This window comes from Hemiscyllium ocellatum, chromosome 5 (assembly GCF_020745735.1).
Source record: "Hemiscyllium ocellatum isolate sHemOce1 chromosome 5, sHemOce1.pat.X.cur, whole genome shotgun sequence".
Taxonomy (NCBI): domain Eukaryota; kingdom Metazoa; phylum Chordata; class Chondrichthyes; order Orectolobiformes; family Hemiscylliidae; genus Hemiscyllium; species Hemiscyllium ocellatum.
In genome coordinates, this window is record NC_083405.1 from 77927446 (window position 1) to 77946043 (window position 18598).

At 41.1% G+C, this 18598-nt stretch overlaps 1 protein-coding gene across 12 annotated transcripts in view; it reads right to left on the reverse strand.

Annotated features, from left to right (window-relative positions):
* The window catches only part of tbc1d5 (TBC1 domain family, member 5), a 518645-nt gene that overhangs the window by 63473 nt on the left and 436574 nt on the right, over positions 1-18598 (reverse strand). For all 12 annotated transcript variants that reach the window (XM_060824884.1, XM_060824877.1, XM_060824878.1 and 9 more), the window contains one exon: positions 17868-18034. In XM_060824884.1, the coding sequence (XP_060680867.1) occupies positions 17868-18034 (167 nt within the window). The remainder of the gene's footprint in view (positions 1-17867; positions 18035-18598) is intronic.

Genomic DNA, 18598 nt, shown 5'->3' on the forward strand with positions numbered 1-18598 from the left:
TATTGTCATATTGGTGGCTTGATGATGTGTACTTGTAAAGGTGAAGGGTAAAGAGACGGCATCTATGCAGCACCCAGGGAAATTATGGTGCTGGTGCAACTGGAGAAGGACCAGAGAAACAGGAGGGCAGTGATGACAAGTAACTGCTCTTACATTCATTTTGGAAACTGGTACTGTCGAGTTTTATGGGGAAGGGTTCAGGGGAGTGGAGTGGGTGGAGTCATGAGCTTCATAGAAATGAAGTGAGAATATCTATTAATGAGATGTAAAAGCATTGGAAATAAGGTAGTTGCTCCTCACTAGCAAGATTCAGAACACAGTATTGAAACTTGAAGTGAAAATTAAAATTTTTTTTTGTTGAGGTTGGGAGTTTTAATTTTTCATTCTCACTATACTTTCCCAATTTTATTTGCCACTTTCCACTTACCTGATGAACGGCTTATGCCCGAAATGTTGACTCTCCTACTCCTCAGATGCTGCCTGACCTGCTGTGCTTTGCCAGCGCTACACTTTTCAATACTGACTCTCCAGCATCTGCAGTCCTCACTTTCTCTCACTTCCCACTTTTCTCAAGGCAAAGAAAATCCTGCTACTGATCTTGAGAGGACCCTCACCAGTAACCAGAAGCTGAATGGAAACACCTTGTTTAAAACTGTGACCACAAGAATAGGACAAGACTGTGTTCAGCTCTGGCCAAGTAAAATAGTTATAAGTGAGCTATTCAGAGGGCTTTAATATTCTCATCCAAAATTCAAGCTAGTTATTAAGTGAGACTTGCAAATGAATCAGTTTAAGATTGTGATTACATTTGTTATTTCCCCAAGTTTTATTAAAAAAAAACCTATGGTGACTACTCTAAAATGACTTGCCACTGAAAGGTTATCAAACTTCTTTTAAGTTGGTTCAGTTTTTCAAAAGTCATATGTGGTAAATTTACGATGATTTTTAATTTTGTTTCATTGCTTGCTTCTTAGGGTAGGCCTAATGAATGAGGTACGAGTTCATTTGTAACATTCTGGCACAACATCGTGGGCCAAAGGGCATGTTCTGTGCTGTACTTTTCAATGTTCTAAGTCCTGCTTTAAAAAGCTGCTCTCTGCTGCACAAACTCAGGATTCCTGTGACATATACACAAATCTATTCTGCAGCACGTAAACGAGGTAAATTAATTAAATGACCTATATTAAAATTGGATAAATGTAGAAATTTTGATAAATGTGTTTGTTTTTAATGTAATTCAAAATGTTTCATAAATGTTATATTCTTATTCACAATACCCTTCGTTTGGAAGACTGCTGATCATCTCACTTTGCACAATTTTTGTTGCACTTGTCAAAACAAGTAGCAATATTAACAAAGGATAAGTAAAAATATTTCAATATTCTGATTCCACGTTGATTTGTCAGTTTGAAACATCCCCGAACAAATTGTGTATTGTAATGATCATACTTAGCATTTTGCTTTTTGTTTGTTACTCTTTTCCCTTTGTGTGTCTGTTTTTCTCTGTGTTCTCTGCTGTCCCACTCTTTTCGGTATAGAGTTATACAGTATGGAAACAGACCCTTCGGTCCAAATGGTCCATGCTGATCATAATCTCAAATTAAACTAATCCCACCTGCTGGTACTTGGCCACATCCCTCCAGACATTCCTTATTCATATACTTACCTAAATGTCTTTTAAACATTCTAACTGTACATATATTCACCACTTCCTCTGCACGTTCATTTCACAAACGAATCAATCAATGTGAACAAAATTCCCCATATGTCTTTTTAAATTTTTTTCCTTTCATCTTAAAATTTTGACCCATAGTCTTGAAATGCCCCACTCTAGAGGAAAGATACAGCCATTCACCTTAACTATACCCCTCATGATTTTATAAGCCTCTATAAGGTCACCCCTCAACCTAGTACCCTCCAGCGAAAGAAATCCCAGCCTATTGAGCCTCTTCCCATTATTCAAACCTTTCACTCCTGGCATCATCCTGGTAAATCTTTTCTGAACCCCCTCCAAATTAATAATATCCTTTCTATAACAGGGCGACTAGAACTGGACACAGTACTCCAGAAGAGGCCTCACCAACGTCCTGTACCTCAACACAATGTCCCAATTCCTATACTCAAAGATCTGAGCAATGAAGGCAAGCGTACTAAATGCCTTAAAAATCACCCTATCTCTATGTAATACAAACTTCAAACAAATTATGTATCTGAACCCCTAAGTCTCTCTGTTCCAAAACACCATTCAAGGTCCTAGTTCTTTTTGTTTCTTTCTCTGCTTGACATCCCTGAGTTTAATTTTGGGTGAGGGCACCTGCATATTATGGACATCAGTGGCTGCAGGTTGTATTTTGGATGGCAATTACTGGAAAATGTGGCCCCCAGTGGCTTCCTTTCAGTTTCTACTAATTTCTGTTCTTCCTCTCCTCCTCCCTCCCCCCCGGACCCCTTCACGGCCCTAGTTGTGCTTCCTTCCCTTTTCTAACAATCCCACACACCTGACCATAAATGTAATTCTTCTCTTTAATTTGAGGTGGTTTGGGAGGGGAGGAGGTGTGGGGATTTGTTGACCTCGATTCAGGAGGATCGACAGCAGATTACCATGGATCACCCTCCCTATCTACAAAAAATAGCATGCAGCAGTCTAAGCAGTCCAGCACTACCATCTTGAGGGAACTCTGGATGGGTAGTAAAGCCTGCCTAGTCAGCAATTCCCACATTCTTTGAATGAATTAAAAAAAAATTCAAAGCAATGTCACTCATTAGGGAGGGGACGATCAGCCTGCTGTGGGTAAATCATAGTCTCTCTTAAACTTATTCAGTGAGGATGGGTTAGGCTGCTGGAAACATTCATCTTGAGCAAGGAAGAGAGATGGGGTTGGTGGGTGGGTGATTGATAAGCACCCTCAATGACATGGTGCGTAAGATGCTTTGCAGATGTCAGCAAAAAAAGTCACCAATTTGTTTGGTAAGGCTGTTCTACAGCTTTTGGGGGCCTTGTTAGTACACATGCTTAATGGAAAGGAGTAAGTCAGCAGAAATGGGAGATGGCACTGGGTGGGGTGGTAATGGTGAATCATACTGCAGGTGTTGGGACGGGAGTTGGAAGGATGAATGATTGTCCTGATGAAGGGTCCTGCCTGACACATCAACTCTCCTGCTCCTCAGATGCTGCCTGACCTGCTGTGCTTTTTCCAATACCACACTCTATCTCGTCTAGTTGGAAGAATGGGCCAGGAATTGACAACATTTGTCTTGGTACAGTTAAGTTTGTAACTCCTTCTGCTAGACCATTTCATCTGTCGCCACTTTTGATATGCTAGTACAGCTAATAACAAGTACTATTTGTGCAGAAAGGAAAAAGTCAATGCTTTACTACATGGAGCGACCAGTCTGTTAGTGCTCATTTTTTCTTGATATGGTGTTGTTCAGAAAAAGTCAATTTGAAGATTGTGTGGGTGAGTGTAGTCAGTGAAGAGTTGCAGAACAAAGAATTACTGAGCAATCTTTTCTGTATGGCAGCTATACACGGAATACTGGAATTTGATAGGCATCCCTGTAGAGAAACACTGGAGATCAAAGAGAGGCAGCAATTCAAATGGAGTTTACCACTGAAGGCCAAGAAAGAGCCCAGTGGTTTACAGTTAAGTTCTGCCTATAAACCTGTTTCAGACAGTGGGTGATGAAGCATAATTTGCTCAGTTACTGTATACATGCTAATCTGCAAGGATTCAGTCTGGTCGTAATCCAAGATGGAGGGCGGGAAAAATTTCTGGCTGTAAGAGCTGCTTCTTTATTTTTTGAGGTATGTTGGGCGTTGGAGATGATTTCCTCGAATTCCAGGAGCAGCAATGAGTGTTTTATATGCTCTTGCATTGTTTTGGAACTTTGGAAAAAAAGTCAAAACAGCAGCAGTTTAAAAGGGAGAAGAGCAGATAAAGGAAGCATATGGTGAGGACAGTGCAGGAAGAAAGAAAGGGAAGAAAGAAAGGGAAGAAGAAAGAAAGGGAAGAAGAAAGAAAGGGAAGAAAGAAAGGCTGCACAGTTACCATGTTTATTGTTTGAATCCGTGTATCATTGGACATCGGAGTGCATCTGGGAAAATTAACAAACACTGAAATTCACAACTAATCTTGGAGGAACTGTTGGGGCGAAGTTCACAGCACAGAATCAGTTAAGTTAATTGTTGTTTTAAGTCTGTCCAAGAGAAAGGCTGCAGTAGTGGGTACAGTGGATTCTTTCTTGATTATATGTTTTTGGAGATAAGTCTCTTGCTTAAACTTAAAATATAAGCCATAGCTATTAATTTAACCTGGGGCAGTGTTTGTAGAGGAATAAGACGGTGTTATTTTCTGGGTCTGTAGATTGTGAAGGAGCAAAAATGGCCTTTGCAGTGCTATGTGCTTCTTGTCAGATGTGTGAGTTTAAAGAGAGTTTAAGGGTTATTGCGGATTGTATCTGCCATAAATGCTGTTGGATGCAAATCTTATCAGATCGAGTGGATCAATTGGAGAGACAGATAGAAGTGATGAGGAATTTGCAACAGCAACAGTATGTGATGGAATGCAGTTATAGAAAAGGAGGGGGGGGGGGGGGGTGGGGAAGTCTCAGATACAGTCACATAGATAGGTTAACTCCAGGAAGGGTAAGAGAGGTAGGCAGCTAGAGTAGGAGTCTTTTGTGGATATACCCATCTCAAACAGGTATGCTGTTTTGGAAAATGTGAGGGGGGATGGATTCTCAGGGGAACGTAGCACAAACAGCCAAGTTTCTGGTATCGAGACTGGCTCTAATGCAACAAGGGGTACGTTGGCTTCCAAGAGATCAACTGTGTCAGGGGATTCTGTAGTCAGAGGTACAGACAGACATTTCTGTGGCCAGCAGAGAAAAGCAGAATGGTGTGTTGTTTCCCTGATGCCAGAATCAAGGATGTCTCAGAGAGGGTGCAGAATGTTCTCACGGGGGAGAGAGGCCAGCAGGCGGTCATTGTCCACATTGGAACCAATGGCATTGGAAGGGAAAAGGTTGGAATTCTGAAGGGAGATTACAGAAAGTTAGGTAGAAATTTAAAACGGAGGTCCTCAAGGGTAGTAATATCTGGATTACTCCCAGTGCTACGAGCTAGTGAGGGCAGGAACAGGAGGATAGAGCAGATAAATGCATGGCTCAGAAGCTGGTGTATGGGAGAAGGATTCACATTTTTGGATCATTGGAATCTCTTTTGGGGTAGAAATGACCTGTACAAGAAGGACGGATTGCACCTAACTTGCAAGGGGACTAATATACTGGCAGGGACATTTGCTAGAACTGCTTGGCAGGATTTAAACTAGTAAGATGGGGAGGTGGGACCCAGGGAGATAGTGAGGAAAGAGGTCGATCTGAGATGGGTACAGCTGAGAACAGAAGTGAGTTAAATAGTCAGGGCAGGCAGGGACAAGGTAGGACTAATAAATTAAACTGCATCCATTTAATTCAAAGCAAAGGGCCCAACAGGGAAGGCAGATGAACTCAGGGCATGGTTAGGAACAGGGGACTGGGATATCGTAGCAATTACGGAAACATGGCTCAGGGAAGGGCAGGACTGGCAGCTGAATGTTCCAGGATACAAATGCTACAGAAAGAATAGAAAGGGAGGCAAAAGAGGAGGGGGAGTGGCATTTTTGATAAGGGACAGCTATGGTGAGGGAGTATATTCCTGGAAATACATCCAGGGAGGTTATTTGGGTGGAACTGGGAAATAAGAAAGGGATGATCACCTCCTTGGGATTGTATTATAGACCCCCCAATAGTCAGAGGGAAATTGAGAAACAAACTTGTTCAGGAGATCTCAGTTATCTGTAAGAATAATAGGGCAGTTATGGTAGGGGATTTTTAACTTTGCAAACATTGACTGGGTCTGCCATAGTGTTAAAGGTTTAGATGGAGAGGAATTTCTTAAATGTGTACAAGACAATTTTCTGATTCAGTATGTGGATGTACCTACGAGAGAAGGTGCAAAACTTGACCTACTCTTGGGAAATAAGGCAGGGCAGGTGACTGAGGTGTCAGTGGGGGAGCACTTTGGGGCCAACGACCATAATTCTATTCGTTTTAAAATAGTGATAGAAAAGGATAGACCAGATCTAAAAGTTGAAGTTCTAAATTGGAGAAAGGCCAATTTTGAACGTTAGGCAAGAACTTTCAAAAGCTGATTGGAGGCAGATGTTCGCAGGTAAAGGGATGACTGGAAAATGGGAAGCTTTCAGAAATGAGATAACAAGAATCCAGAGAAAGTATATTCCTGTCAGGGTGAAAGGGAAGGCTGGTAGGTATAGCGAATGCTGGATGACGAAAGAAATTGAGGGTTTGGTTAAGAAAAAGAAGGAAGCATATGTCAGGTGCAGACAGGATAGATCGAATGAATCCTTAGAAGAGTATAAAGAAAGTAGGAGTATAGTTAAGAGGGAAATCAGGAGGGCAAAACGGGGACATGAGATAGCTTTGGCAAACAGAATTAAGGAGAATCCAAAGGAATTTTACAAATACATTAAGGACAAAAGGGTAACTAGGGAGAGAATAGGGCCCCTCACAGATCAGCAAGGCGGCCTTTGTGTGGAGCCGCAGAAAATGGGGAGATACTAAATGAATATTTTGCATCAGTATTTACTGTGGAAAAGGATATGGAAGATATAGACTATAGGGAAATAGATGGTGACATCTTGCAAAATGTCCATATTACAGAGGAGGAAGTGCTGGATGTCTTGAAACGGTTTAAGGTGGATAAATCCCCAGGAACTGATCAGGTGTACCTTAGAACTCTGTGGGAAGCTAGAGAAGTGATTGCTGGGCCTCTTGCTGAGATATTTGTATCATCGATAGTCACAGGTGAGATGCCAGAAGACTGGAGGTTGGCAAACGTGGTGCCACTGTTTAAGGAGGGCAGTAAAGACAAGCCAGGGAACTATAGACCAGTGAGCCTGACCTCGGTGGTGGCAAGGTGTTGGAGGGAATCCTGAGGGACAGGATGTACATGTACATGGAAAGGGAAGGACTGATCCGGGATAGTCAACATGGCTTTGTGCATGGGAAATCATGTCTCTCAAACTTGATTGAGTTTTTTGAAGAAGTAACAAAGAAGATTGATGAGGGCAGAGCAGTAGATGTGATCTATATGGACTTCAGTAAGGTGTTTGACAAGGTTCCACATGGGAGACTGATTAGCAAGGTTAGATCTCATGGAATACAGGGAGAACTAGCCATTTGGATACAGAACTGGCTCAAAGGTAGAAGACAGAGGGTGGTGGTGGAGGGTTGTTTTTCAGACTGGAGGCCTATGACCAGTGGATCAGTGCTGGGTCCTCTACTTTTTGTCATTTACATAAATGATTTGATTAGATTAGATTACTTACAGTATGGAAACAGGCCCTCCGGCCCAACAAGTCCACACCGACCCGCCGAAGCGCAACCCACCCATACCCCTACATTTACCCCTTACCTAACACTACGGGCAATTTAGCATGGCCAATTCACCTGACCCGCACATCTTTGTGACTGTGGGAGGAAACCGGAGCACCCGGAGGAAACCCACGCAGACATGGGGAGAATGTGCAAACTCCACACAGTCAGTCGCCTGAGGCGGGAATTGAACCCAGGTCCCTGGCGCTGTGAGGCAGCAGTGCTAACCACTGTGCCACCGTGCCGCCCGTATTTGGATGCCAGCATAAGAGTACAGTTAGTAAGTTTGCAGATGACACCAAAATTGGAGGTGTAGTGGACAGTGAAGAGGGTTACCTCAGATTACAACAGGATCTGGACCAGATGGGCCAATGGGCTGACAAGTGGCAGATGAGTTTAATTCCGATAAATGTGAGGTGCTGTATTTTGGGAACGCAAATCTTAGCAGGATTTATACACTTAATGGTAAGGTCCTAGGGAGTGTTGCTGAACAAAGAGACCTTGGAATGCAGGTTCATAGCTCCTTGAAAGTGGAGTCGCAGGTAGATAGGATAGTGAAGAAGGTGTTTGGTATGCTTTCCTTTATTGGAGGATCTGAGCTACAGGAAGAGCTGAACAGGCTGGGGCTGTTTTCCCTAGAGTGTCGGAGGCTGAGGGGTGACCTTATAGAGGTTTACAAAATTATGAGGGGCATGGATAGGATAAATAGACAAAGTCTTTTCCCTGGGGTGGGGGAGTCCAGAACTAGAGGGCATAGGTTTAGGGTGAGAGGGGAAAGATATAAAAGAGGCCTAAGGGGCAACCTTTTCATGCAGAGGGTGGTACGTGTATGGAATGAGCTGCCAGAGGATTTGGTGGAGGTTGGTACAATTGCAACATTTAAGAGGCATTTGGATGGGTATATGAATAGGAAGGGTTTGGAGGGATATGGGCCGGGCGCTGGCAGGTGGGACTAGGTTGGATTGGGATACCTGGTCGGCATGGACAGGTTGGACTGAAGGGTCTGTTTCCATGCTGTACATCTCTATGACTCTATGGTGGCATTCAAAAACTCCTGTCTTACTTCAGGATTATAATGATGTTAGGTGGTTTTCCACTGCAGTTGTGGGATTGCTCATCACCTTCTGTACAATAGATACATAAAAATAAATTTAAAGGTGGACAATAAATATGGATACAAACAATGAACTCCTTTACTTTGGTGAGATCCAAAGACCATCTTGTCATGGATCTCAAAAGTTGTGTTTTTGAAAAGATACCAGAAACATAGACCAGCTTGATACCCTTCAACTGGAACAGGAATATACCGGCAAAAAAAAAATGAAGCATATTAAAATTACATCAAATGGATTAGGAGACAAATTTTATTGTGCATTCATTTAGAATATTATATTAACATAGTAGCATAATGTCTAAAACATTCTGGTATGTAAATACTATTTACCAAAAGTAATGCACATCACATTATTTTGTTGACTAATGGAAACAAATGATTTGCCAAGAGATTTATTAATTAATCACTTCAAACCTTCAGCTAGCCCAATAAGTTTGGAGCGGAAAATCAATTACAGCAGGATTATAATAAAACTGCTGAGGAAAAGACATAATCAAATTTCAAAAGTATACAGATTTATTAGAACAAGCCCCAAAAGTTGCAAGTCCCCAGAAGCACTGTGGAATCGGTGCAGAATACCAAAGAGTCACCGCGACACAGAGCAGAGAACAGGCCCTTTGGCCCAACATGTCTATGCTTTCACAAACCTTGTAAAAATGTCTATGCCAATCAACAAACGCCAAACTACACCAATCCCATTTACCTGCACTTGGTCCATAAGCCTACTATGCCTGGGACTTTCAGTACTCATCCAGATGCTTTTTAAATGTTGCGAAAGTTATTGCATCCACCACCTTCTCAGGCAGCATGTTCCATATATCTACCACTGTCTCGGTCAAACCTTTTTTCTCAGGTTTTCTCTCAGCCAACTGCTCCTCACCGTAAACATATGCTCTCTGGTCTTAGACACACCTGCCATGAGGAAGACATTCTCACTATGTAGCTGAAGATGTGTTGCTAGAAAAGCGCAGCAGGTCAGGCAGCATCCAAGGAACAGAAGAGTCGACATTTCGGGCATGAGCCCTTCTTCCCCTGCTCCTTGGATGCTGCCTGACCTGCTGCGCTTTTCCAGCAACACATTTTCAGCTCTGATTTCCAGCATCTGCAGTCCTCACATTTTCACTATGTACTCTGTCTATGCTGTCAATTTTGCATATCTCAGGGCAATCACGTCCTTCTGATAATGTGGTGGCCAAGAAATACACACAATATTCCATCTGTGGCCTAACCAATCCTTTGTAAAGCTGCAGCAAGACTTCCTTGATCCTACATTCCACTCTCTGACTAATAAAGGAATGCATTTAGAGATCTATGGACTTGTACATTAACATCCTTTAGTTCCTCAGTACTCTATAGGTAGCTACCATTCATTGTGCTTATCCTTCCCTTATTAGACCTCCCAAAATGCATGACCTCGCACTTATCAGGATTAAATTCCATCTGCCATTGCTCTGCCCAACTCACCAGCTGATCGATATCAGATTATAGCCTGAGATCATCAACACCTCTCCAAAGCACCTACCAACCTACTAATTAAAGCTCTGACATGCATATCTAAGTCGTTATTGTGAATATTAAACTGCTAGGTTCCCAGCACCACTCGTTTTGGTACACTGCTGGCCCTGGGCCTCCCATTACAAAAGCAACCCTCCACTCTCACCCTAAGTAATTTTGGATCCAGTTTGCCAACTTGCCTTCGATCTTATATGGGTTCTTACCTTTTGGACCAGCCTTTCCTGAGAGACCTGGTCAAAAGCCTTACTGAAGTCCATGTAAACTACATCCACTCCACTACACTTACCTATATATTCAGTCACCTTTACAAAAAATCTCAATTAAACTTGTCAGACAAGACCTCCCTTTAATAAATGCATGCTGACCAATCCCTAGTTTTCCAAGTGTTGATTAATCCTGTCTTCAAAATTTGTTCCAATAATTTCCCAACCAATGACATCAGACTAACTGTAATTATGTGGCTTATCCCTGCTGCCCTGCATGAACAAAGGAACCACATTTGCTATCCTCTGGTCATCTGGCACTTCACCTTTTCGCCAGCAAAATGTTAAATATCTTTGCCAGGATCCTAACAATCTCCTCCCTTGTCTTCCATGGCAGTCTGGGATATAGCTCATCACCTCTGAGGATTTATGCACCTGTACACCCCTAAAACATTTAATACCCCTCCTTATTAATTTTAGAATGTTCTAGAACCTCACCATCCTGATATCCCTGGCTACAATCCTCTATGAATACAAGGATTCATTTAAGACCTCATCCATTCCATTGGCTCGACACACAGGTTGCTCCTTTCGTCTTGATCAAGTCCCACTCTTTCCCTGATAATCTTACACTTAACATACTTGTAAAAATCCTTGGGGTTTTCCTTGATTCCATTTGCCAAAGACATTTCATGCCCATCTTTACTGTCCTAATTTCCTTTTTAAGCAACTTCTTACGCTTTCTAAATATTTGAATGGCCTCCCCTGTTTTTAATGTGCTGTGCCTGACATATGCTTGCTTCTTTATCAAACTCTTGATATTCCTTGACATGCAGGGTTTCCTGGACTTACTGCACTTGCTGTTTACTATTAGAGGAACATGCTTGCCCTGAATTCTCATTGTACTACTTTTAAACTACTCTAAATGTAGTTTTCATGCAAATAGCTGCTCCCAGTCTGTTTGCCAGATTCTGTCTAATGACTTTCAACAAATCTGCCTTCCTCCAATTCAGAAATGTAATTTCTGCACTATTCTTATCCCTTTCCAAAAACACTTTGATTGACAGAGTTATGGTCACTATGCAAAATATTTATCCACTGAAGCTTCAAGCACTCGACTGGCTTCTTTCCCCAGGATTAGGTCTAGCACTGCCCCATCGCTCGCACTGGCAATAAAATCCCTCCTGGATTCACTTAAAGATTTCATCCCATTCACACTAAGGCATTCACAGTTAACGTTCATGAAGTTGAAAACTCCTACAACTATAATGCTGTTTCTGACACATTTCTCTGATTTGCCTACATATCGACTCCTTTATCTTCCTCTGACTGTTGGGAGGCCTCAGTATAATCCCAGCAAAGTAATCTAAGGTCTATCCATATGATCTCATTTGAAGACCTTTCTGATACATCCTCCCTCATTACTGAAGTGATGGTTTCCTTTATCAATCATGCAATGCCTCCACCTCTCTTACTCCCTTCCCTCATCCCTGAATCTTCTATACCCTGGACTGCTAAGCTGTCTCTGTGATTGTAACAAGATCATTGTCCTATGTGTTAATCAATGCTCACAGTTCATTCACCTCACCAGTCCATCTCCTTGCACTAAAATAGACAATTCAGTTTTCTAGACCATCTATGTACCTTATCCTGTCCATATCTTCTCCACCTATTGGACTGTCTTAACATTCCTTTGGTATATGACAAGACCTTGCTCTTGACTTTACATCCACTCTGTGCCCTATCTTCTTGACAAGTCAAAGAGATAATTACAATCAACAAGTAGTCTCATCCAACAAATAAAGAATTTCAACTATAATCATAGACTTCTACACTGCGCAAAAGATAACAGCTGAATGAAGAAAACAAAATCTGGTTCCAGGTCTAAAATATTAATCAACTGAATACATCCATCATAGCAGTCAGCGACCCACAGCTCAATTAGCATACCTTATCAAGAAAATAGCCTGTTCCAAGCTTTCATAGTAACCCTTAATCATGCTGAAAGTGAAACCTAATATTATAATGAACAAATAGTACAAACAAAGAGCTGTGATCAAGGGGAAAATAAGAGTTAGCTAAATATTTTCTAGAGTCACTGCATGCCTTTTAGTATTTTATGAATAATAAAGACCATGTAGTGATATACTTCTTCAGCTATAAGTCAATAACTGGTCTATGACATAGTTTATAGGGTGTCCATAGCAAAAGACAATGCTAATGGGTGGCATGATGGTGGCCTCAGCAGTGCCAGGAACTTGGGTTTGATTCGACCCTGGGCTATCTGTATGAAGTTTGTATATTCTCCCTGTGTCTGTGTGGGCTTCCTCTGGGTGCTCCTGTTTCCTCCCACAGTCCAAAGATGTGCAGGAAAGTTGAAATATCCATGGGAAATACAGGGTAAAAAGGCAAAAGGCGGGGGAATGTTGGTGGGTGTGGGGGTCGGGTCTATGTGGCACACTCTTCAGAGGGTCGGTGTGGACTTGATGGGTCAAATAGCCTACTTCCACACCTGTAGGAATTCTATGATAGTACAGCTGTGTGAGAAAAAGATAGAGACAGGTGCTCTTTGTATGTATTAACAACAGAAAATAGGTCACCGTTGAAGAAATCAGAACTGCCAAACATGACACTTTGCTAACAGAGGGGCTGGAGGTAGAGAGGAAAGGCTGTGATCAAAATGGAGGTCAGTGTTTGAGGACTTAAATATTTGAATGTTTACACCTGGAAGGTGTAATGTGCCTAGTATAAAATGAGGTTTTGTTCCTCCAGCTTGTGTTGGGATTTGCTGGAACACTACAGCAGGACTAGCAAAGAAACTTCATGATGACAACAAGAGGGTGTCCTGAAATAACAAGTAACTGGAAGATTGGGTTCAATCTTATGCTTATAGACAGAGGGGAAGTATTTTGCAAAGAGGCCACCTAATCTGCACTTTATCTCACCAACATGGAGATGACTATATTGTGAACACTGAATGTAGTAAAAGAGATTGAAAAAAAAAGTACAATTAATTGGCTGCTTCATCAGGAAGGTGAGTTTGGGGCCCTGGACATTGAATAGGAAAGAGGTAGAAGGGTGAGTGTTCCACCTTTTGTGAGATCATGGGAAGGTGCAATGGGATACAAGAGGGACATTGGTGAAGAGGTGTTAGTGATGGAGGAGTACTCCAGGGTGTCACAGATGGAACAGCTTCTGAGGAATGCAGATAAGGGACACAAGAGAAGATGTGTATGATCATGGCATTCTGTTGGAGATGACAGAAATGGAGAATGATGGCAGAGATCCTCACACCACTGACGCTGCTTGAATTGTTGGGTCCGTTTTAGAATTTTTGCTTTTATACAGAATAATTAACAATCCCATTATGTTGAACAAAATTATTTGACAAGTGTTCATTGAGATTAGGTCAGATAGTTTTCTTAATGGTGAAGTAAGGAATACATAACGAGGCTTAGGTTTATTGGATCATGCAAGAAGCAAATATTCATGTTAGTGTATAATAATCAATCAAGCCTTATGTAAAAAGATCTGTTTTTACTTCCTGTTTAGCAAAAACATCAACAAGTGAAAAAGGTTAACAAACTTATGAAAGAAGTTGCTATTTTTTCGTCACAAATATGGACCAAATTTTAAATGTTCAGTTTTCATTTTACAAACAAAGTAAAAAGCTTACTTTGTACTGAATCATATATTTATTATAACTATTGAAAGATATTTGTGTGATATCAACTGCTGTGACAGTGAATGCAGATGGCAGCAGTAGGGAGACTCCCTTCATAAAGGTTTCCTTTCCACTGAATGGATTAACTTTCAGTGAAACAGCATGCTCATGTTAAAATAGGCATCTATCTAAACCCTGGACTACACATTGACCTCATCTCAAGGGCCTCAAGAAGTACCATCAATGCCATTTGAGACAGATTCTCAGCATTAGCTGGGAGGACTAAAATCTGCCTTCTTGAAGCAACTAACATTACCAGCATTGGGGCCATGATCATCCTAAACCAATTGGCTGGACTGACCAAATGCTTAGAATACTTGAGTTCCGACTCAAGGAAGGTAGTCAAGTGACAGGAGGGCCAAAGAAGCATTTCAAAGACTCCCTGAAGGCTTACCTCAAGAAATGCGAAACAGAGATATGCATAGCAGACTCTTTCCCTGAAGAAATCAAATTGGAGGTAACTCCTGTATGAAGGGACACAATTCTTTGAGAATACCCTCCGACTGCGTGAAAAGCCCCCAATCCCAGAAATATGTTCTTTAATTAGACCATTTGCTTTCGCAGTATTAGCTGGTACTTAGTAATTAGGACTCTCCCCTCTGAGCCAGAAGGTTGTGGATTCAGATACCATTTCAGAGATTGACGGGCGGCACAGTGGCACAGTTGTTAGCACTGCTGCCTCACAACGCCAGAGACAGCCTCAGGCGACTGTCTGTGTGGAGTTTGCACATTCCTCCGGTGTCTGTGTGGGTTTCCTCCAGGTGCTCCGGTTTCCTTTCTCAATCCAAAAATGTGCAGGTTAGGTGAATTGGCCATGCTAAATTGCCCATGCTAAATTGCCTGTAGTGTTAGTGAAGGGGTAAATGTAGGGGAATAGGTCTAGGTGGGTTGCGCTTCGACGGGTTGGTGTGGACTTGTTGGACCGAAGGGCTTGTTTCCACACTGTAAGTAATCTAATCTAATACCCAGTGGCAAGAGGAAAAGGAACCGGAGAAAGGAGCGCTCACAATCTCAGGGCCAAAGACCAATTCCACCTCCTGGAAAAACCTGCCAAACGTGTGGTAAGAGATGCAGCTCTAGGATCAGGCTCATCAACCACACAAGAAACCAAAGAACACATGACTCGTGACACAGAATTTCCCGTACTGGTTCGAGAATAATTGCTGACAATTATGACAACACAGGTGGTGGCCTTTGAGCCATGTTATCTGTGCCTGATCAAACCATAAAAAGAGGTTGAGTAGTTTGGGCCTGTACTCAGGGGTGTTTACAAGAATGAGGGGAGATCTTATTGAAATAAATAACATTTTTATGGGGTTTGAAAGGATAGATGTGGGACGGCTGTTTCTCCTTTTGGATAGGTTTAAGTCCAGAAGGCATAATCTCAGAGCAGGGAGTCACCCATTTAAAACTGAGATGAGGAGGATTGTGGAATTCTTTATTGCAGGCTATATCTTACATTTATTCAAGGCTGAGGTAGATAGCTTTCTAATTCCCCTTTAAAAGTCATGCTTGAATTTTCCTCCAACAAAATGTCAGGCAATACATTCCATATTCATACCAGTTGCTGAAAAAACATTTTCCTCACTGTGCCTCCTGTTCAATCCCCTCAAACCTGTGCCGTCTGGTTCTTAACACACTCACAATTTGTCATAGATTCTCTCTATCTATAAATTAAAAAGTTATTTGTTAATTAAAGGATAAAAAAGAACTGTCATTGAAAAATTCCACAGATGGTTGTAAAAGAGGCTAGCGTATGAATTTTACAATTGTGTCGAGGATAAAGATTCATTTGATCAGAGAAAAAAATGATTGAACAGCAAAAGTTAAAAAAACAATTATTCTCATCAGCAAAAAAGCACAGAAACGGGCTACTTGACCCAAGAAATGCCTATGGATATTCTCTACTCAGACCTTGTTCCATCTTTCCTACTTAATTTTAGTCAACCTAATTTCTTCTATTCCTTCCTTTCTCATATCTATAGCTCGCCTCCCCCAAATGCATCTCTATTATTTGCTCACATACTCTGTTAGCAATACACACTATTTAGTTTGTTCAATTTTGTCTTCATTTCTTCAATTCTAGAACTTACAATAATTTCCATTTTTAAAATTCATTCATGTGATGTGGGGCATTGGTGGTGGTGCAAGCATTTATGACCTGTCACTAACTGTCCTGGTGATGGTGGTAGAGATCTGCTTTCTTGAAATGCCACTATTTGTTGAATGTCGACAGACCCAACATGTTGGTCGGGAGGGAATTATGGGATTTTAATCCAGTAATACTGAAGGAACAGACATATAATTCCAATTCAGGATGGTTGGTGGTTTGAAGAGGAACTTGGAAGAATATTGTTCCTATTATCTGTTGCTATTGCCCTTCTATCTGCAAGTCATTGTGGATTTAGAACTTGCTGTCCAAGTAGCCTTAATGAATTTTGTGCAGTGGATCTTGTAGATGGTGCACACTGTTACTACTTCTGATGATGCATCTAGAATGCTGTTGAAGCTGCAATTATGCATGCTTTTAGATAGTGGACAGCCTTTGGGGAATCAGGAGGCGATTTACTCACTCTCGGATTCCTAGCCTCTGACTTGCTTTTGTTGTCATTGTATTTCTATGGCCAGTCCAGTTCAGTTTCTGGTCACTGCTTACCATCAGGATGTTGAAAGTGGGGGAATGCAGTGACGGCAATACCACGGAAAATCAAGGGGAGATAACTAGATTCCTTTACATTGGACTTTACCAGGTATAGTCGGTTCTATTATAATGCGTGTTTCTTGAATGTGAATTGGCTATAATATGATTGAAGAAGTTAGGCCATTTTTTGTTGAACATGAACTTTCCTTACCTGTACTGGGGCTATAATGCAATTCCAGTCTCACTGGTTTAAATGGCGCTATTACACGATTTTCTTATAATGTGGGATCACACAGGAACAGAACCATTGCCTTATATCAGAACAGACTGTATTTGTATGGCGTGAATGTCATTTGTCACCTATCAGTCCAAATATTGTCTAAGTCTTTCTGCATTTGTACATAGACTGTTTCAGTATCTGGGGAGTTACAAATTGTGCTGAACATTATACAACCATCAGCAGACATCCCCATTTCTGATCTTTATGACAGAAGGAAGGTCACTGATGAAGCAGCTGAAGAGGTTGGGGCTGGAATACTATCCTGAGGAATCACTGCAGCGATGTCCTGGAGGTCAGATGACTGACCTCCACCAGCTACAACCATCTTACTTTGGGCCAGATGCGACTCCAACCAGCAGGGTAGACAAGTTAGATTTTATTTTGGAATGCTTCAAGCTTCAATTCCCAGCTACAATTCTAAGAGTAGTGAGTGCCTCTCATTACTTTTAGTTTTGGAAGTGCAAATTTAACAATAAACATATGGAGGAAATTTTCTTAGTGGCAAAATAGAAACTAAAACCTTGATTTATGAGACCAATCCCAAATGACGTCAAAAGAAACTAAGGATTTCATCTGTTTAATTTTACAAATGGATCAATTACTGCTGAGGAGGATGGTTGCAATTCACATGAAAGTATGATTGATACAGGCCATATTCAAAGGAATTGGATTGAAGGGCTTACTTTTTCATCTCTTTATATTAGAGCTTTTTTTCAAGTGCTCAATCAAGAATATTGATGAGTGTAGGCCAACATTATTAAAAGACAAATGGCATGTCATTCTACGATGATGATATAATCCAGCAAAGGCCTGAGAGAATTCCCTAAAATATACATTTAAATAACATGAAGATGAATTTCAAAGCTTATGGCTCAATGATCTTACCGTTTCTTTAGCATTCACTTAAAATGTGAAAATTCCACTTTTTGATATGAGTGATTAGTGAAAGAACTCACCACGTCCTTTCGTCCACCCATCGATTTGCTGTGCGACCGTGAACGAGAGATTGTATTAAAGAATGAATCCTTTTTTGCAGTGGAAAAGGGAGGTGAAGCTGTGTTATCTTTTGCAGTAGGCAAACTTTCAGTACTTGGCGAGGAACTAACATGAGTGGCACCATGACCTACAACAAATAGTTCAAAAGAACAAAAATGACCAGAGATTCATGATGCGTGTTTCAGTGTTGCACCAGTGTTTTGCACTGGTACAATACTGTGATATTTATTCACTTCATTTCCCCAACTGTTTACACGAATGATGGAAAACATGTAATAAAACTATTTTACAAATATATCTGAATGATTCATAACAGTGAATATTCTAAGGTATGGACTCACCATTTCATAATTTCCAAATGAAATTTATATTCAATTTCAAGTTCAAATTATGGAACATTAGGGGTTTCTTGTGTGGAAAGTATTGTTATTCCTGACAGCATATCTCACACTGAGACAAAATTCTTTTAACTACTGGTTACTGACTTCAACAGTTTTTTTCATAAATAAAATGTAGAAGTGGCATTTGTCAGATTTTCATAATGCTTCAATATGCAAAATAGATAAGATTCCATTTCTACAATCTAGATTCCTTACATTTATTGTCTATATCCTTTAGTATGTGAAAATGGCTGATTCATAATTGCTGACATAGCATCATGTGCATTCTACCAGACTCTTTTTAAGTTACC